At 45.1% G+C, this 21638-nt stretch overlaps 1 protein-coding gene across 1 annotated transcript; it reads right to left on the bottom strand.

The window, feature by feature from the left end:
- Positions 1–538: 538 nt before the first annotated feature.
- On the bottom strand, positions 539–19978 carry col6a1 (collagen, type VI, alpha 1). Its single transcript, XM_029131511.3, has 35 exons — positions 19706–19978; positions 19133–19262; positions 18468–18668; positions 18228–18387; positions 13792–13905; positions 13688–13708; positions 13132–13152; positions 12985–13029; positions 12826–12879; positions 12648–12692; positions 12485–12511; positions 12378–12404; positions 12237–12281; positions 12097–12150; positions 11569–11631; positions 11420–11482; positions 11284–11337; positions 11139–11174; positions 10990–11052; positions 10796–10858; positions 9829–9891; positions 9469–9531; positions 9223–9273; positions 9114–9149; positions 8906–8968; positions 5608–5673; positions 4543–4578; positions 4275–4311; positions 4060–4068; positions 3834–3967; positions 3355–3452; positions 2813–2999; positions 2563–2734; positions 2425–2454; positions 539–2334 (listed from the first exon to the last, which is right to left on the bottom strand). Exons 1-35 carry the CDS (start codon positions 19788–19790, stop codon positions 1730–1732), a joined length of 3021 nt encoding a protein of 1006 aa, XP_028987344.1. The 5' UTR covers positions 19791–19978; the 3' UTR covers positions 539–1729.
- Positions 19979–21638: the final 1660 nt, after the last annotated feature.

The following is a 21638-nucleotide window of genomic DNA, read 5'->3' as shown; positions in this document are numbered from 1 at the left end:
TTGGGAGAAACATCAGATGAGCCAAGACAAATTTCCAAGGAACAGTCCACCTTAAAAACACAGCCACACTAACACAAATCACACAAGCAAGCACAGAAATATACTTCACTATTTAAGTGGGCACACGCATGCAAGACAAACAAACAAACAAACAGACAGACAGACATGCATAAGTTGTGAGGAATGCTCTCATAAAAAGTTCAAATTGGCTGATCGGTGCAGTCGACTCTGTACAGATGTAAAGATGTGTGGTGATACACTGCTGACCCCTGAGGGAGAAACAGTTCGTTCTAATGCACTTCTTCAACAGAGAGGTCAAAGGTCAGGCTCAGGTGTCAGCCCTGACTGTGGTAAGGATTTGGTGGTACCTCGAGGGGAACTTCGACATGTGGATACTGGCACAGTGGATTTGACCTGTGACTAGTAAATAAGTAGAAGGTGTAATGTTAAAGTGAATGGTCAAAAAAGGTTCATAATTAAACAAAAGGTCGATCCTCTCTTTGTGTATGTGAGTGTAGACAAACATGGAGTGAGACGCTTTGGTGTAGCAACCTTTATTGAAGGAGCTGTTCCAACAGTTTTGAGTTGGCTGTTTCCTCAGGTAACAAGGTCTTTAACAACATGGGTACGAGCAGATACAATGAGACTAATAGCACCACAGGTATAACACCAGGACAGACGGCCCACATATGACGAGACTCAAAATAACAACTGACGTGTGTGTGTGTGTGTGTGTGTGTGTGTGTGTGTGTGTGTGTGTGTGTGTGTGTGTGTGTGTGTGTGTGTGTGTGTGTAAGCAAGCTTCAACTATTGCAGATGTTTCATCATCACCAAAACGCATCAGTGTGTGTTTGACGGCTTCTCTGCCACACAGGTAATAAAGAACATGTTTCTGTGTTTTAAACTGGAGACCCCTGTTTATGGGACCACCGCCTAAGGCTTCACACAAAGATCACCTCACCACCACCACACATGTACATGTAAGTCATGCTGAGTCCAGCTGTAGAAGCAGGTGATGTCCTGATGGGCTTTGTTTTAGAGACTGCCTGGTGTTACATCCTGTTTTCTTCTGTCGGGCTGGTACATTAATAAAACTTTCAAGTGATGTTCATCTTGGAATATGTCACAATCTCCAAATCACTTAAACATTGGACAACTCAAACACAATCCAGCCCTCTGGTTTATATTCATTTAGAGACAGCCAGCCTAAGCTGGTCTACAACCGGAGACCCAGTCCTGAGAGGCAGCAATGAGTACCTTTGAACTTAAATTAGCTGAATTAGTGGGTCAAAGCTGATAGTGAGACAGGGATGGATCACACTGTACCTGAGTGGAAATCAGCCTGTTAAAGCTAGGAATAAGTTCAAACGTGGCCCTTTGTGATGGCGCTCCAGGACTGGAGTGACCGCTTCTGATATGAGATTCTGAAGAAAATATCCTCACAAGGAACAAATTACCACAAGCTATGTGCTAATGTGCTAATTAAAATAAAACATCAATTGAACATGAAATCTGTACTCAGCCTGAGATGACAAACCTTGGAGGGTAAAAAGTCAGAGGACATTACACAAAGACATTTCCTTTATTGCCACACAATCATTTGTCGCTTTGTGACATTGCCTTAAAAAACGTATTTGAACACAGTGTATGGTATATGAGTGGGACTGAATATTCATAATGGGAATAAAAAACTAAAGCGTGTTGGTCCTGTTGTTGTGGGGCTGGGCGTTTAGCCCATGGCCACCCTGTGGGAGACGGTTTGATAGAAGACCCCGCGGAGCAGAGAGGCGTAGTCTGGAACACGGAACAGGTGGCGCTCGGCGTAGGTGATGTCGTCCAGTCGCCCCTTGCTCACCAGTATGCGCAGATTGGCCTCGTTCACCTGGCTGCCGACGGCGATGACGAAGACGTCCACGCCGGCGTCCGCCATCTCACGGACACGCTTCTCCAGCACCGCCTCGGTGGCTCCCTGAGACCTGCCGTCGGAGAACAGCAGCAACTTCTTCCTGCCTCCCGACGAATCCCCGCGGCTGCGCAGGTTTCTAACAGCAAACTCCAGGGCCCCCAGCAGGTCGGTGACGTCGTTCTGGAAGGTGGCCTTGGCGATCTGAGAGGACAGCAGGGTCAGGTTGGAGGTCAGGGCCTGCTCCATCTGGGAGATCCGGCTGTACTGGCCCACGCCCGCCTTGATGGTCACGCCCCTTGATTTCTCGGCTCTCAGCAAACGCTCGGCCAGGAGCTGGACGAAGGCCTTGCTTGTCTCAAAGTTCTTCTGGCCCACGCTGGCCGAGCTGTCCATCATCATAAAAACATCGGCATTTTCTGCAAAAGAGACTGTAACACAAAGGAGCAACCATCAACACAGCTGGAACAGAGAAAACAGCTGATTTTAACCTGCCTGTGTTGTGGTTGAGTCTGACTTACTAGGACATTTATAGTCTGGGCATTTCTTATCTGTTAAAAACAAGAGCATAGGGGTTGATTTTCATCAGTTTCTCATCACAGCAACCGACATCAATGTATTACATTTTGCAGTTGTGTGCAAGTTCTGTGAATATTTACCTTGACAAATTCTAGACGTAAGGTTTTGCAAGAAGGTGTCGTCCAGCAGCTCGGCGAAGTTCTCCAGGACAAAGGAGAAGCCCGGTTTGGGGTCACTCTTACAAACCACGTCTTCAAGCTGCTCCTGGTTGGGCTCGCGGCCTGAGTAGTCCTTAACTCCCAAACCGCCCACCTGCACCCCACGACAGACGCTGTGAAGCCGCCCGGCATGTGACAGGATGGTCTACACTTCAAGGTACGTCGTACTCACCCTAATGTTTTTGCCGCAGAGCACGTTAAGGGGAGTCGTGTCCCTGGAGATATCGGAGCGTCCATCGGTGAGAACGAGAACCACTCGGTTGTCCTCTCTCATCATTTTGATCGTCTTTTCCAGAGCATAGTCGAGGGCCTTGCCTGTGTATGTGGCCTCAGCCAGCCAGCTCAGGTCCTTCACCGCCCTGCACACACACACACACACACACACACACACACACACACACACACACACACACACACACACACACACACACACACACACACACACACAAAGCATGTTAGAAATAACAGGAAACAACTGGGTTGATGTGTGATAGGAAGATTTTTCAAACTTTTTGTTTGTTATGCAAAAGTAGAAAAACAGTAAAAACAAAAAAGTTATTTTATGCAAAAGAAGAAAAACAGTAAAAACTAAAACTTAGTGTCATGTCCTCAACCACTAAAATCAAACCACTGGTAATGCTGAATCATTATGAATCATTGTGACATTGCAGCAGCAACAGGAGCAGGATGGTTTCTGGAGGCCTGTAAACTCACTGTTTAAACTGTGTGAGGCTGTCGCCCAGGTGGACGACCTCTTGGGCTTCCAAACCGCTGTACTGGACCACACTTACTTTGGACTCATTAGCTGCGAACTGGAAAAGAAACACGATAGTGGTAAAAAGGTTGGGTCTGCGTGTGCTCTGTCTACGAACATGTGTTTTCCTCCGTCAACATTTCTGTGTCCCACCCATCCTGACTAATTATATCCAAAGTGGAAGAGGAGAGTCACTGGAGAGACATAAAAGCGGCTTCCAAACCCACAGACAATATCTTTCATTCAGACTTTCTATTTTGAGGTGAGTTTTCAAGCATTTCCTAACATCTATAAAAAACAACTTTCCACAACATTGTTGATGCCATTTTGAATAAACAACACAACCCACACAGGTCAGATGTCGGTCATCTTACAGAAAGATTGATTTATATTATATAGTGCAGTCAAATGTTAAACCTGAGGATCAATCCAGTTTTACCTTGACGTGCTGGTCTTTGATCAGTCTGTCTATGACTGTAATGATAAAGTCTTTGGCAAGAGCAAAGTTTGTGGCACCGATACTCTCCGAGCTGTCCACAATGAAAGCCAGATCCAGAGGTGCACACTTACACTCTGAAGGCACAGGAAACACGCACATTCACATAGGATCTTGCTGGATCTGAAGGACTTAACAGATCTACTACAAGGACTAGGGATAACCTTACCACAACAAGCTGCCATGGGATCAGGCGACGGAGGAAATAAAGCAGATAAAAAAAAGACACAACATCAACTGCACGAGTGTCAAATCACAGGGTTTCTATTACATGTTTGGCTAACCGAGCCCCGGTTTAAAAGGGCTGAGCCTGTAACATAGGCTACGTGTGGCTTCGCTTCTGCATCTGGTGTGAGTGTGCATACGTGTGAGTGTGTAACTCACAGCAGAGCTTCATGATGATGTCCAGAATTTCACATTCCTGAAGAGAGAGGTAGATTACATCATGGGGAAGAACTGCCGAATCACGTGACACAACATTTAAACATCACCTGATCATATTTCATGTTTTTACGTAGTAGGTGAGTCAGCTGTGGATGTTTATATTCAGGAAGCCTTAGGTTCAACTTAATTAAGTCTGTGGTGCTTGGCTGTTAAACGTGTGGCTAAAATGAGGGAAACGTTCACATTTCAGTTTTTGTTTCATACTCACATCAGTTCCTGGTGGACCAGGAGGCCCAGGTGGTCCCTGAAGGAAAAGAGAGAATCAATGTGATAGGAACAGAGAGATTAGTTAAAAAAAAACTGGCCAGAAAAAAGTTTATCTGCTCTGCCTTTGAGACGACTGCTCGTGTTTCTCTAGCTGGAACAAAAATGGTGAACCAGCATCCCTCACTCACAGAACCCACATCCACACCCACACATTAGTGTGTGCTGCTATCTCTCCCTGCAACAATATGCGAATCTTCCAAAAGCCTATTGCCACAACCTTGTGTGTTTTTTATTTCGTCCTCTCTCGGCTGCAACAAAACCATGTGTTTTGCTTTAACAGACATAAAACTAAGTTTAAGAGCATTCTTTTCTTGCGACAATGACGCCAGCCTGGCTTGCATATGTGCATACGCACACAGAGTCAGGGACGGGAAGGAGGAGAGAGAGAGAGAGAGAGAAGGCTGCCGTTAATTGTAGACGAGAGGAACCGTCCTGAGAAAACATGACGCACGTTCATGCAGAAATATGCAGCGAAGACGCGAGCCAGACGAAACACAAAAAAACGAGGGGAGGAAAGGTTGGACGGACCCCAACCAGATAGAAAGTAATGAGTGGTGAAGTGTGAAAGGGTCAACAATGAGGAGTGGTCATGCTTTTAGACGAAGTGGTTCATCTAGATCCCATCTTTGCTTTAGTCTTCACACAATTCCATACCACTTAGTGAAGATGACCATGGTCTGGTGTTACAGGACATCTAGGAGGTGAGTAACACGGCCAGATTAAGACTGGTCTTAATCTGGCCATTTTACTTCACGGCCGTGAAGTAAAATGTAAAAGCTATCTAATCTAATCTGATCAAATCTAAATCAATTATCTTCTAACCCAAGGCCACGTCCCGCTGAAGCCATCTACAACATGCATCCACCATGTATGTAAACGTACGTAACGTGGGTTAAAGCAACCCCACCAGTGTCTCAACATGCACACACTCGCAGACAAACCAACACACACGTGTGTGGAGACACACGCTCATGTCAGCCCACGTTCCGGTTCCAGGTATTCTTACCGGTCTGCCCTCAGGTCCTCTGTGACCTTTGGCCCCTTTAGGTCCATCAGGCCCTGGACGATTGTTCTGTAAAAAGAAAAAAAATGTAGGAGTCACATTTGTGTATGTCACACAGAAAAAACATGCAGTAATAACTCATTTTTTGTTTGCTAATATTCTGTGGCAATAGAACATGGCCCTAACCATATCCCAGAAATACAAAGGTGAATAGAGAAGGGTGGGGTGAACTGTCTGGACCATAGACAGCTTAAGCTTGTTAACAACCAGAAGAACTGAGCATGTTAATCTCACTAGGCTGGTCACCAGGTACCTCCACAGTGGTGCCGCTAGTTTATAAAACACTTCTATCTGGTCCTCTGTAAGTATAAACCCTGCAGCAAGAACCCTGAAACAACATGGGAAAAAATGGTGCTAACCTCCATCGCCCACCTGTGAGATATGTTTAACATGTGCTCTGCAAATAAAGTTGCCTTGACTTGAACAATTAGGAAAATGATCATATAATAAACCTCAGTTTGCACAAAGGATCTAAACCAGCTGCTCCATGAAATCATTTACATGGACCTCATTGTGAATATTATTATAAAATAATAGTATTTTTGCTGATTCTAATAAGTTTGCTTTTGGATGGGATGTTTCAGACATTTCCAGCAGATATGGTCATTTTAAGCAATAGCCTCTAAACCCATGTCAAGGCCTAACTGCAACCTGATCTGGCCGAACCAGCGCAGCTGCAAGGGAAGCTGTTAAGCCCCTGCAGCTGCTGCATTCTGACTCACCGCTGCCAAAGTACAACCACAGTGCGAAAGGGTGGCAAATAAAACCCGTAACAACATAAATCCATTTAGGAAAATGATCCAGTCTACGTTCCGTGTTCCCACAGATGCGCTTACATGCTTTTGTTTAGCAGCTACAGAGAAGTTCAAAAAATGCAGAATGGCAAACTGAAAAGGCTGAAGAATTGGACGGGAAAGCAGCTTGTGAGCATATGTACATTCCAGGATATGGATTTTTTTCCCAAGAAAGGCAATGAAATACAACATGCAGGCTTTTTGTATTTTCTTCATCACAAAAGATTAAGCAAAAAAGAAAAAGCTTAGTTCTTAACATTTAACTCTTTGCTCCAAATATGTCCTGACTGGTTCTGACCTAAATCGATTTGACTAGTTGGACAGTTTTAAGAGGAGGCGAGGGCACAGCAGCAGGATGTCACAAGCTGCCAATAAATCAATCATCTCCGCTTTTTGATCTGAGGCGGAAGGCGCCTCACACAGGCAGATCTGCCCATTTGTCCACATACAGTGGACAGATTGGAGACAGAAAGAGGGAGACATAGTAATGCCAAACACCTGGCACCACACACACACACACACACACACACACACACACACACACACACACACACACACACACACACATACACACACACGTTTCCAATTACTGCACATTCTTAATTTCAAACAGATCATGTACCATATAATGCACAGGTACACACACACATGCCCTGGCCTTGATCTGATGGCGTCATACACTGGCATTCAACCAGATGTGACTGTTTGTTGTACCTTGTCCAAAATGTATATATTATCATTCCAAGGAACTAAAAAGCTTCAATGTCTTTCTCCACCTTTGTCTTATGAGACACGGCCCCATCCGTCCTTTACTGTTGCCCTCTGGCCAAAGAAAGAACCAGCCACCGTATATACTGTAGTGCATGTCTGTACAGTCAGAAAATATGCAAACAATTTAAAATCTCTGTTTTAAAATCAGACCAGATTTGACTGACGGCTCTGACAATCTCGCCTAAAACGGACACTTCAGAGTGCAACATGTGGCTGTTAGACAGAACAACAGACAGAGAGACAGAAGTGCGCTTCTGGGAATTTGTGGAATGTAATGAATTCAATTTTCCACATAAAATAAGGCACATTATGATGTATTTCAGGACTCTGTGTTGGACTGAGCAGTGGAACGGCAGCAGAGTTGAGATTAGACACAGGAAGCGAGAAGCCTGTCATATCTGTCAGTGGCATGTGGAGCCATAGTCAGTTAGCTGCACAAAACTCAGCTTTATAGCTCATGTAAAACCTATAAACCTTCAGACTTGTAGTTACGGAACAAAGATTTTGGACCCACTGCTTTTTTCCATTCATTATGTTAAACTAAGATAATCAGCTACTGCCTGTTGCTCTGTATTTATTATAAATCATAAAATCATATTTATCAGACATGAGAGCAGTAACAACCTATCCCTAAGTATACTGGCAAGTGAATTCATTCCACACTTTTCAAATAAAATTTCTGGACATTGCTACGTAGGTGAAGGCACAATGTAGACTGTACAGCGGCATTTAAATGTGTTAATAGGTACCACACAAACAAAGTGTTGAGTACCTCTAATTTTTTAAAAGCAGAGAGGTAAAAGATGCTTGGACATCTGTGAACACAGCTGTGTAATAAGTCAAGTTGTTGTGAGTGTCTGTCGCTGCTCAAGGACAAGCAAAGACAGAAAGGCTGTAACCCTCTTGAGTGACTTACACTTTACATCTACAGTAATCCTGCCCTGTGTTACAGTCCCTCACAGGGATGATTAGTGGTAAACTTGTCTTCCACTGAGCTCATGCTGATACAACAGTGGAAAGTACACATGTTCAGATATGTTTATGTCATGAACCTCGGAAATGAAATAAACTGTGTAAACAGGGTAGAGTTGAGACAGGGGCTAAAGTGTTAAACTGGCCTGTATATGGTCCTGTACAGTCACACACACACACACACACACACACACACACACACACACACACACACACACACACACACACACACACACACACACAAACACACACACACTTGTGTGCACACAGAGAACGATGTACCCTCCTCATCGTCTCCACTCATTTCCTGGTATCCTTGACAACGACATATACACAGCTGCATCAGCTCAAAGCCGTCTTACCCGATGGGACACACACACTTAAAAAGTCTACAGATTGACTTGGGAAAGCATTTCCAGCTGCTGAACAGACGGACAGAGTGAAAGTGGACAGATAGACTACCCCTAACCAAAAGTATATGTAGTGAAGTATATAAGGGGTTAATAGGTAAACCCAATTAAATATTGATAGCATATGATAAAACGTTGTGTTATAATAGAGCAATAAAACAAAAATATGTAAATGTGCCTATAAACAGAGACATGACTCACATCCTGTCGGGCCTCTCTGCCAAGAAGGGATTGAGGAATAATAAAAGGAGATAAAGAGTGAGGAAGAAACCCAAAAGTCAGAGGCAGGCTTACATCGAGTCCTGAATCACCAGGGTCTCCGTCATCTCCTTTGGGTCCAGGAGTCCCCTTGCCACCCTACAGAGCGCATAGCACAAGATGAGAAGTCATGAGGGCACAGGAGCATGTCAACTGATGTCACTGAACCTCAAGCTAGGTCATTATGTACAAAATGTCCTTGATTACATTCTAAATACAAAAGTAAAAAACAAAGACGACCTACCGGCTCACCGGGGTCTCCACGGGATCCAGGATAACCCTAAAAAGACATGAATGTTTAGAGGATAGCACAGGGGGGGTCACACATGACATGAAGTATTATTACTACACACCTGGAAGCCAGGACAACCTGCTGTACCATTTCCTGGGTTTCCATCTTCTCCCTAAAAATACATGGGAAATATTGCAGTTATACAGCCCCATCTGAATACAGACACACACACACACACACACACACACACACACACACACACACACACACACACACACACACACACACACACACACACACACACACACACACACACATTCATGGTAGAATTTATGATGGATGGCACACGTGTCTCCATCACACTCACTCTGTTCCCTATGGGGCCTCTGTCTCCTGGAGCTCCTTTGATTCCTCTCTGTCCTTTAGGTCCCTGGGAGACAAAGGGAATAATATGATTAGAATCAGACAAAATTTATTGTGAGCATGTTGAAAGAGGAGACTCTGTGTGTGAGACAAAACAAAAATGTAACTTTCAGTGGCTTATATAACAGTCAGGCACTGAGCGAGAAACAAACTGTCCTCAGATTCAAAACTAAACCCTTGTTAATGCGTGGAAATATGTAGTATCACAATCTTCTGCATTTTAGACACACCGACTTATAATATCTTAAGCACAAAAAATAGCTGTCATGTGAAATAATATGAGTGTGTCCCCCGTTGGACTCACCTCTGGCCCAGCTGGGCCTTCATCCCCTCTGTAACCAGGAGGCCCGTCCCTGCCAGGCTCGCCCTGGAAGACATTATGACGTTAGAATGGAGCCAAAACCTCCAAAGCCGCCTGTGTACAACCTGTATATTTGATCTGACAAAAAACACTTTTTAAGAACTGAAAAACAAGGTGCTCTAGTTTGCAGAAGGAGTTATAATTGGTACTGGCTAACGAGCGGTTTAGCACCTCCAGCCAGATACTTTGCACACTGTTGCATGTATCAGTGTTGGTTTCAGATGCCCTGGAATAGAACTGAATTGTTACAGTAGTTTTGTTTAAGTCTAACTGCTTAAATATGTTTGCTAAGTTGCATTACTACTCATGTTGCTCGTTCCTCATCCGACTTGTCAGTTCTTCCACGTTTTCCGTAATATTTCATTCAACTTAGAAGGAACAAGCAACAACCATAAGGACAAAAGAAGCATTGAAGGTTCTTACATCATGGAGGTTACCACAGCTACTGCTTGTAATGTTTTTTTTATTATTACACTGCCTGAAAAACCCATATTGAGGCTTTGGCTCATGCAGATGGAGAGAAGAACTGAGTCAGAGGGGAAAGAGTGAGCTCTGATGTTCCCGGGAGGAGTAAACGCTGAGACTGAGGGGACATGGAGACTGGGGGGAGTGGGCTGCACTCTGGGGCAGCGGCCAGGTTCTCCTCTGGTTAAGCCTAATGTAAACTCTCTCAGCATGAAATACAGTGCAAGCTGCACGTGTCCCACAATGAAAGCGCACACACACTCGGACACAAGGTCCCTCTCAAACGGAAAAAAAGGAAGTTGCCAAACAGAGAGAAGTGGGTGGTTCGCTCCTGAAAACACATCACTATAGGCTCACAAGCGGTGCGTGCGGCTTCCGTTTGTGCATGTTCAGAACTGTGCATGTGATTAGTTTTATATTTAATATTTTATAGTGTGCGTCTTACAGGACTTCCGTTGGGGCCGGTTGTGCCCTCCCTCCCCTGCTCGCCGCGGGGTCCTGGCTCACCCTGGCAACAAAAAACAAAATAGATGAATGGATGAAAGTCCCTTAAACAGACACACAGAGTCTCATTACACATTAGTTGCATAAGGGTCAAACGGTATTATCCCTAAATGTAAAGAGATCATCATCACTTACTGGCTCTCCCCTCGGACCTCTGTTTCCACGCGTACCTTGCTCTCCTTTCTCTCCGGGTTGGCCCTAATTAAGATTTTAGAGACATTAATATACGTTTTAATAGCTCACACATAAAAAATAGTCAACATAAGGTCAATAATCTCAATCACTTTGTCTCCGCGTTCCCCGTCCTGTCCAGGAAGCCCCTGAAAACACACACAAACACACACACACACACAGCAGGATGTTAGGTGGGTTGCTCAAAGGCTGCAAAGCTGACATCTTTTGGTGTTGTCCAACAGCTTTGTCACTCACATCATCACCGCGCTCTCCTTTGTCCCCATCGGGTCCTCGAGGACCCCGATCACCCTAACATAACACAGGTATTTATAGATCCATCGTATTTCCTGCTCTCTCGTTTGTCATCATGTTTGCCTCTGTACTGACTTACTTGAGGTCCCAGGGAGCCATAGTTGCCAGGTCTGCCTGGTTCACCATCTCTACCAGGATCACCCTGAAAAACAAAAAGCGCATCTCATCACAGACGAGCAAAAACGCTGTTAACAAATACTAATAATGAATAAAGAGTATAATTGTAACCTTTGCTCCTTTCTGTCCATAAGAGCCAGGGTCTCCCTTTGGTCCCGCGTCTCCCTGCTGGCCCTTTAAACAGAACACAGACAGACTCACTACTTAATATTCAACAACTGAAGCCACGACACTCTTGGAGATGTTGCTGTACTGTACACTCACATGTTTGTTTATAGTGTGACTATATAGCTCCATTTATACAATATGACAGCAAAGAATGTAAACGTAGCAGTGATTAAAGAGCTCAGGGCTCCAGCCTTAGTGTCCTGGGGCCTCCAGATGTAGGGAGTGATAGTGGTCAGGGCCACACTGACAGAGACATGCCTAAACAGCCTTCGACTAATGGCTTATCAGTAAACAATGCAGCTGAGCACTGGTCACATATCAAAATCTTCAGAACAGAAGGATGCAGAGAGTGAATCCGAACACATTGATCAACTGTATAAAGCTGAAGTCAGAGTCGGTGTGAAGCTGTGTGGGGTCAATGGGCAACATTTTAAGAGTGGGATTATTCTGAGATTGAGAGACTCAACTCACATCTGCTCCGGGAGATCCTTTACAGCCTGGAAGTCCAGGGAAACCAGCCTCACCCTAGAGAAGAAACCCACAGAAATGTAAGAGGTCACCTAGAGAAAACCAGAGTGTTACCGATTGGCCGGATTAAACGCAAAACTCACCTTACGTCCATCAATTCCATCGTTTCCTCTTTGACCTTTGTCTCCCTGAGAAACAAAATCATATTCAGAGGATGCAAAGCACAAAGAAAACCATTATGTTTGAGAGAAACCACGCCTTAAACGTAAGACAGACAAGCTCACCTTGTAGCCTTTGAATCCTCTATCCCCCTGTGAAAACACACACAACATTGGGTCAAACACTGATACACAAACTAAATTCTATTATAAGCAGACTTTTGAATTTGTACCTTTATTCCTCTATCCCCACGGTCTCCCTGGAAACAGAAATATAAATGTCATTAATTCAGCATTTATCATGACTGATAAAGTGAGTAAATGTAATAAGTACACTTATATATATATAGTACTGTATATACTAGTATATAGTATATACTGTACTGTACACTCTACCTTCATTCCACGGTAACCAACAGGACCAGCATCGCCGACACTGCCCTGAATGACAGAAGAAGTAAATTAAAAGATTACTACCAGTTATGCGTCATGATAAATCTATGGATACGGTAAATATATGTTAGGGTGAGGATGATGTAATAAGATGAAGATGATGGGGGTGCAAGCCACGTACCACTTCGCCAGCCTCTCCTTTCTCTCCTGGCATTCCTGGTCTGCCTCTTTCTCCCTGTAAAAAACGTGTATAAGCATAAGTTCAAATGTTTTAATCTGAGGACATACTAATTCCCCTACTGCTATAGAAACTATTTGGTTTGCTGTGGTATGATCATACCGTGGCACCAGATTCTCCGGTATCTCCTTTGGGCCCCGATGGAGCCTACAGACAAATTGAGATGACACAAACAGTGAAACAGTGGCAAAAAGTTGAATTCCAACTGATTTCACTTGGCAGCAATGATGAAATTAATGTCATACTTACGTTGCAGTCGAAAGAACAACACTGAAAAAGGGAGAAAACAGACAGATTATAAACACCGTATGAAGATTACAGTTTTTTTTTGGTTTAATCTAAACAGATGACGTATTTGACCCTGAGCTCTGTTCTCACTCCAGGTGGTTTAAACACTACTGATCACTGGAGTTAACTGAAAATGCACATCACAGTGCTGAACTGATGCTGGTCAGTCTTGATCAAATCACTGAAATCTTAATTTGCTTTCTGTGTGTTTAGTTCAGCTTCCTGTGGCAGCCTTAACTGACTGCGCCTTGTTTTAGAGGAAGCGAGTTCAGTAGAGTTTACATGGCAGCAGAGTGCGCCAGTAAAGCGGGTAAATAAACACATTTACTAGAAAAAAGATTTTAGTAGACAGAAAAATGTGCTCTGTTCTGATGCTTTTTCAAACTATCAACATTGCGCTATAAACAGTTACGCTGCATACTTCAAGATGAAGAAAAAGTAAAGTGTAAAGTGAACATTCAGCAATAAGCAAACACCTCATATCAGTGTCTCTAGGTGCATATATTAAAAGCCGTACCACATCCTTTGTCTCGTTTGTCTGTAAAGATAAAAAGAAAACAAAGATTAGTTCACAACTCAGTGGTTTTATTTGGTTTACGCGGAAGAGAAGAGGACACGTACGATAATGTCAATGATTGTGCGAATAGTTCCGATCTTGGTGGATCTGGAGTCGTCTGCAGCCGTGAAGTTCTGTCGATAGTTCTGGTCTGTGGCGATGAGTGACAGCCTGGTGTCCTGATGAGACATGAAACACAAACATAATCACCTAATGAAGCAACCTAATGAACCAATCTTAGCCTTGTCTAGCAGGATGTGACTGCGTGTCACGATACCAGCCTCTATGAAGGTTTATTTCTTCTTGATTCCCAGAGTTTGACAAGTGTGAAAGATCACTCTGAAAACCTGACAATGAATGTTTTAAACTACTACTACTATGACCGGCAGACTGATGATGACATCATGTGTAGGACATCAAGGGGTCACTGACTACAGAGGCTGTAGTTCTGGACAACCTTCTTGGGTTTAACCACCTTAAACCAGAGAGAGAATTTAATACTGGATAAAGGCTTAGTTTATTACCATTTATTAATTTGAACTCCTGAAACTAGAACTACAAGAAAATTAAATGAAAACCTGAAAAGGTGATATGTTTCAGTCCATGACTGCACTGCACAAAACAATGTCTCCTAAAGTTTAGCTAAGGCTACTTTACAGCATCGACAGCATGTTAGTCAGATCCTCAGATAAAGTCTCCCAAGTATAACTCTTGAAGGAAATTTCTATATATATTTTATCTATTGGCATTAAAAAATATATATGTATAAAATCCATCAGACGTATATATATAAATAATATCTGCTGCGCCTGTGATTTATCCATCGTGTATATATATATATATATACACACACTCTATTCTCACCCTCCGCGGGTGGTCTCATCCACTTTCCAAGCTCGGGTCCTCTACCAGAGGCCAGGGAGCTTGAGGGTTCTGCGCAGTATCCTTGCTGTTCCTAGGACTGCACTTTTCTGGACTGAGATTTCGGATGTTTTTCCAGGGATCTGTCGTAGCCACTCCTCCAGTTTGGGGGTCACAGCCCCTAGTGCTCCGATCACCACAGGCACCACTGTGGCCTTCACCTTCCAAGCCTTCTCCAGTTCTTCTCTGAGCCCTTGGTATTTCTCTAGTTTCTCATGTTCCTTTTTCCTGATGTTGCCATCGCTTGGTATTGCCACATCCACCACTACGGCTTTCCTCTGCTCTTTATCCATCACCACAATGTCTGGTTGGTTCGCCATTACCATTCTGTCAATCTGGATCTGGAAGTCCCACAGGATCTTGGCTCGCTCGTTCTCTACCACCTTGGGAGGTGTTTCCCACTTTGACCTTGGGGTTTCCAGTCCATACTCCGCGCAGATTTTCCTGTATACTATGCCAGCCACTTGGTTATGGCGTTCCATGTATGCTTTGCCTGCCAGCATCTTACACCCTGCAGTTATGTGCTGGACCGTCTCTGGGGCCTCTTTGCACAGTCTACACCTTGGGTCTTGTCTGGTGTGGTAGATCTGGGCCTCTATGGCTCTGGTGCTCAGGGCCTGCTCCTGTGCAGCCAGGATGAGTGCCTCTGTGCTGTCCTTCAGCCCGGCCCTTTCAAGCCATTGGTAGGATTTGTTGAGATCAGCCACTTCAGTTATGTTTCGGTGGTACATCCCGTGTAAGGGCTTGTCCTCCCATGATGGTCCTTCTTCCAGCATCTCATCCTCTGTGCTCCACTGCCTGAGACATTCACTCAGCACGTCATCTGTCGGGGCCTTATCCTTGATGTACTTATGGATCTTGGATGTTTCATCCCGGATAGTGGCTCTCACGCTCACTAGTCCTCGGCCTCCTTCCTTGCGGCTAGCGTATAGTCTCAGGGTGCTGGATTTGGGGTGGAACCCTCCATGCATGGTGAGGAGCTTTCGTGTCTTAACATCTGTGGTCTGTATCTCTTCCTTTGGCCACCTTATTATTCCTGCAGGGTATCTGATCACTGGCAGGGCGTAGCTGTTTATTGCCTGGGATTTGTTCTTGCCATTGAGCTGGCTTCTTAGGACTTGCCTTACTCGTTGGAGGTATTTGGCTGTTGCCGCATTCCTTGTTGCCTGTTCAAGGTTGCCGTTCGCCTGTGGTATTCCAAGGTACTTGTAGTTGTCCTCAATGTCTGCTATTGTTCCTTCTGGAAGTGAGACCCCTTCTGTGTGGATTACCTTGCCTCTCTTTGTCACCATCCTCCCACATTTCTCGAGCCCGAATGACATCCCGATGTCTGAGCTGTAGATCCTTGTGGTGTGGATCAGCGAGTCGATGTCTCGCTCATTCTTAGCATACAGCTTGATGTCGTCCATGTAGAGGAGGTGACTTATGGTGGCCCCGTTCCGGAGTCGGTATCCATAGCCAGTCTTGTTTATTATTTGGCTGAGGGGGTTCAGACCTATGCAGAACAGCAGTGGGGACAGTGCATCTCCTTGGTATATGCCACATTTGATGGATACTTGGGCAAGTGGCTTCCCATTGGCTTCAAGTGTGGTTTTCCACAACCTCATCGAGTTTGCAATGAAGGCCCTTAGAGTTCTGTTGATGTTGTACAGCTCCAAGCATTCAGTGATCCATGTATGTGGCATTGAGTCATAGGCTTTCTTGTAGTCGATCCAGGCTGTGCACAGGTTGGTGTGTCGCGCTCTGCAGTCTTGGGCAACTGTTCTGTCTACCAGGAGTTGGTGTTTGGCTCCTCTGGTATCCTTACCAATGCCCTTCTGTGCATCGCTCATGTATTGACCCATGTGCCCACTTATCTTAGCGGCGATGATGCCTGACATGAGCTTCCATGTTGTGGAGAGACAGGTTATTGGCCGGTAGTTGGATGGGACAGTACCCTTTGAGGGATCCTTCATTATCAGGATTGTTCGCCCTTTGGTTAGCCATTCAGGGTGAGTCCCATCCCTTAGCAGCTGGTTCATTTGTGCTGCCAGGCGCTCATGGATTGCAGTGAGCTTCTTTAGCCAGTAGGCGTGGATCATGTCAGGGCCGGGTGCTGTCCAGTTTTTCATACCTGAGACTCTTTGTTGGATGTCTGCCACTGTGATAGTCACTGGATTCTGTTCAGGGAGGTTGCTGTGGTCTTCCCTCAGATCCACCAGCCACTGTGCATTGTTGTTGTGTGATGCCTCCCTCTCCCATATCCCTTTCCAGTACTGTTCAGTTTCCAGCCTTGGTGGGTCTGCTCTGCTGTTATTACCCTGCCATTGAGAGTACACTTTCGCAGGTTGTGTTGCGAACAGCCGGTTTATTCGTCTGGCTTCGTTATCTCTGGTGTATCTCTTTAGGCGGCTGGCCAAGGCTTGTAGCCTTTGCTTGGCAGTTTCGAGTGCTTCAGGTATGGGCATCTGGCTGTACTTCTTGGGCATCGGTCTTTTCATTGCACCTCTCTGGGCCTCTGTCATTTGGCTCACTTCCCTCCGAGCTGCCTTGATTTTTGCCTCCAACCTTCATTTCCATGGTGGGTATTGTTTCTCATGGCTCCCATGGTTGCTCTTATAGCCAAGCACCTCTAGGATCACTGATGCTGAAGCGGTTTCCGTGATTGTTGTGGTAGGGATCGCTCTCAATGCTGCATTCACATCTTCCATGAGACTTTCTGATGGTACTTCACTTAGCCGTTGTAGTGGGGTTCGGGGTTGCCTGTTTAATTTCGCCATGATCTTATCTTTCAGGTCAGTTGCTGCCTCGCTCAGCGTATCTGTGCTTATTGGGGCTTCGTACCCAATTTCCGGTTGGGGAGACGGTGAAGCCTCCCCTCTGACCTGGCGTCCTGGCTCCCCCTTGCCGTAGCATTTGTGTTGTATCTCGTCAATCTCAAGTTGTGATAGCAGTTGCCGTTTGTGGATGTTGGAACACTGAGCTACTAGTTGCTTCGCCGTCAGCCTTGAATGTGGGTTTCTCCGTTCCCATTCACCGCACATTCTTTGCATGTAACCCCTCTGACTAGGGTTACTTGAGTAGTAGCATTCCAACAGAGCCTTGTTCTCGCATCTCAGCCATTTCTTTCTTGTTCCAGTAGCCCACTTCTCGCCAAGGTGCTCTGGTTCCCCAACACGTGACGCAGACCTTGTTAGACCGGGCGACGTCTGAGCCGGTATGTCATGTGGTTTATTGTCTCTCATGATATGAGGTAGGTGGTAGCTTGAAGGGTCTTGCCCAAGGACCCACACTGGATGCTTATTCGCCCTAACGGGGATTCGAACCGGGAACCGGTACTACTAGCCGGTCATAGTAGTAGTAGTTTAAAACATTTTATATATATATATATATATATATATATATATATATATATAATTTATTAATTTATTATCCTAATATATATATATATATATATATATATATATATATATATATATATATATATATATATATATATATATTAGGATAATAAATTAGGTAGGATAATATAAAATTATCTCGCTTATCAGACAAAAAGTCCATAACTCAGAAAACACTCTCCTAAACAGAAGTGGCATACCTCCTGGTCAGGTGTGATGGCAACGGAGAACACTTTGACCCCATGGTGCTTGGCTTCGTTGGCAGCCTCCTCGACACCTCCGCATGGCTCTTTGTAACCAGTCATGGGATGACCGTCTGTAACCACCACGATGTACTTGTTCTCATGATAGTAGGAACCCCTGTACACACAAACACACAACAATGACCCCGCTGCTGCGCCTTTGATTTATTCATCAGGCGTGTTAGCGTGTGTGATCACCCAGTGAGCAGCTCAGCGAGGCCTCTCCTGATGGCACAGTCAGTGTGCGTGCCCTTGCCGATGTATTTGATGCCATCGATGTCTTTTTGGAGGTCGATGCGTTGGGTCTTCATGTCACTTAGGCCGCGCACAATGATGACATCATCACTGTAGTGCAGGGCTCCTGAGTTCCACGTTAGGATACGGTCACATTTGTAGCGCCTGGAGAAAGGTTTGGTAGAGTCAAAGAAAGACTCAGTTGTACTTCCGCCCCTCGAGGAATTTTCTGCTCCCACTCTACTTTTGCTTGCAGTGTCCTTGTCTTGTCTCCCAAGAGCACCCTGATCTGCTATTATAATGACTGCAACTTGCTTCCACTGTCAGATGGCTCCACTAGCATGGCCCATTGTGGGACTATTAAAGGTATTCTATTCTATTCTATTCTATTCTATTCTATTCTATTCTATTCTATTCTATTCTATTCTATATTTCTATAAATTAAATCTGATGCATCCATATGTAATAAACTGATGGTGTTGCATTGCGCCTGAAACTGCACTTACTATAACTGTGCCTCATTGCAACATGATAAAATATCAAACCGGATGCAGATAAATTGCTCTTTAAGCCTTTGAATGCATGAGTCAAGTCAAGTAGCTCCATAGCTGCAGATCTGTGTGGCTTACTTGTCCTGCAGTTCATCTACGAAAAGCTTGGTGAAGTTTTTGATCTGGTCGATATAAAATTCTGGAGGCTTCTGTCTGAGCGCGACACTCTCAGATGTATCCAGCACGAAGTAAAGGTCAACAGGACAATCTGAAGATTAAGCAAAAAACCAGGATGGCATTTATCAACCACTTGAATCCCCCGCAATCATCCATTCAAGGCAGGTGTGAGCACAGGTAAGTGGAAGAGCAGGGTAAGTCTGCAGACATGGCTGCATCACACTGGGTGTCATGGGGCTGGTCTATGTTCACCATCTTTATGCAGTTAGATTTATAACAGACACAGGGTGGTGTCTATTCCACTGCTCTGCACCTTTTCTGAGCAGGCTGGACATCACAGTACTGATCTGAGTTCTGTCCAGGTCCATTATCCATCCTCTGAACACATCTTCAGCTGTTGCGCTTCTATTCACTTATACAACTTTGAGAACTGCGGTCTACACAAACCATTGCAGTAAAAAAAACACTTGCATGCGACATAATATTTTAAACACTGCGTGATAGAATATTTCTTGTAAATATTTTCAAACTTACCCGAAAAGGTTTTGTCTTTAGGTTGCGTTTGGGCTTCAACCAGGAAAACGCACAGGATCGCGAGGAGACTTCTGAGAGTCTCCATGGTTGGTGCGCAAGAAAAAAACTGCAAACTCTAACACCCCAGTCCCCAAACGCACCAAACCCGAACTTATCCGGTCCCCAGTCCCCCGCTCCCCAAACCTCTAAACCGATTCGGCGAGCTTTTTGGTGACCGAGCGATCCGCCGCAGTTGGTTCTAGGCGAGACCCAGAGCGCGCAGAGGCGGACGAAAGCGAACGGTGAAGGGGGAGAGGGGGGAGGAAGAGAAGGAGGGGGAGGAGGAGGAGGAGGAGGAGGAGGAAAGGATGGGTTCACGCGCTTTCTGTGGAACCGATGGTGAGGAGGGAGAGAACACAGTCGAACCAGAGGTTAGCACAGAGTCCAAAAACTGTCTGGTTCCTTAGAAGGGGCTCACAGGGACTCAGGTACACAGGAACAGATAACAGCCTGTTGGCTCTAACGTGCAGAACTGATCTTGAATATATACGCTTTTAATTGGAACGCATTAACTCATATAATCTGACAATGACTAATTTGTTTCTCTAGTTTAGGTACAAAACTTATCCTTTTGAAGAAACCAAGACATGGGGAGACACTAAAGTATTTTATCATGCTTGATGAAAAGCAGCTGACGCACAGCTTGGAGGCATTTTGTATTCTCTTGCTGCAAAACATTTGAGGAAGATGGGGGCGGTGGGAATTTTTTACATCTGGTTCGCTTTGGCGTGCAAGACCAGATCCGAACATGAAAGAGGAGGTTCGGGGAGGGGTGCGCTTGATTGCCGAGCAGAAAGAGACGCAGTGCCATCTAGTGCTTCCAGTTTTTTGAGTGGGTTTGTGGAAATGAGCGTTGGGATTCAGCGTAGCGCTTCCATGGAAGGAGCTTAGGTGGGGAGTGTTCATTGGCAAGGTGTCGATGGGGGCGGATGCTGCGCTGGACATAGCTGTGTGTGTGGGACGACAGAGGGAGCTCTGGCCTGGACTCAGATTTTCCACTGACTCGCTCACAGAGCAAAACGTGTGCAAATAGGCAGCGAGGGAGGAAGGGAAGGAAACAAGGCAAGAGAAGGAGGGACAAGGAAGGAGACATCTGTTAGTGATCTGTATTTATTAGCAAGCTCTCATAGTAAATCTGTGGATGTTTGGCAGCTGTGCTGGTGTGTATAAACTGCAATGCATGCATTTTGAGATGCGTTAATAGCAGCCGTCCTCAAGAACTTATTACACTGATGACTTTTAAGGCATTTATCAGTAAAACAGTTGAATGTTTCAGTTTTTTAGAGCTACAAAATAAGGACGGGGACATTTTACAGACCTGATGCTGGCAGGTTGGATTATAACTGCTGGAAAGTCTTCAGCATGATAAGATAAAGCTCCCGTGGTAGAGGAACATAAGTACACGCGCTTCCTAACGTGGCGGCACTGCACAATGTCTTAGGCACAGCCTGTCAGCACTGGACTTTCCACCGGATCCTGATGCTCAGCGGACGAGTTTCGTCGCACTTTTGAGCAGGAGAAGAAAGAAGAAGGAAAACGGCTGAGTGCATCCAGCTCCTCCAGGCTGGAGGTTATTCCAGTGTGGGGGTTAGAATGTCTTGCAACATTTAAGGCACCACAGCGTTCGTTCTCGGGTTTTGACTTTCCTGTGAAATTCAGATTGTTTGAAAAACATGAGTCAAAAGCTGCTAAGTGGCCGCAAATGAAATGAAACAACACGCAAAGCGAGGGAGTAACTAAGGCCTAGGGAGGAAAACGCCACTGCAGCACAGATGGAAGTGATCAGTGCCAATAGAACTGGAGGTTGTGTGTCTTGGGTCTATGATAGCATAAAATACTTGGCGGGATGTCAAACTATGAGGCAGCACTGTCCAAACCAGGGGAAGCACAGACT

The sequence above is a fragment of the Betta splendens genome, chromosome 17 (assembly GCF_900634795.4).
Source record: "Betta splendens chromosome 17, fBetSpl5.4, whole genome shotgun sequence".
Lineage (NCBI taxonomy): Eukaryota > Metazoa > Chordata > Actinopteri > Anabantiformes > Osphronemidae > Betta > Betta splendens.
Note: the sequence above shows the minus strand (reverse complement) of the source record. Positions and strands in the feature narration are given on the sequence as shown.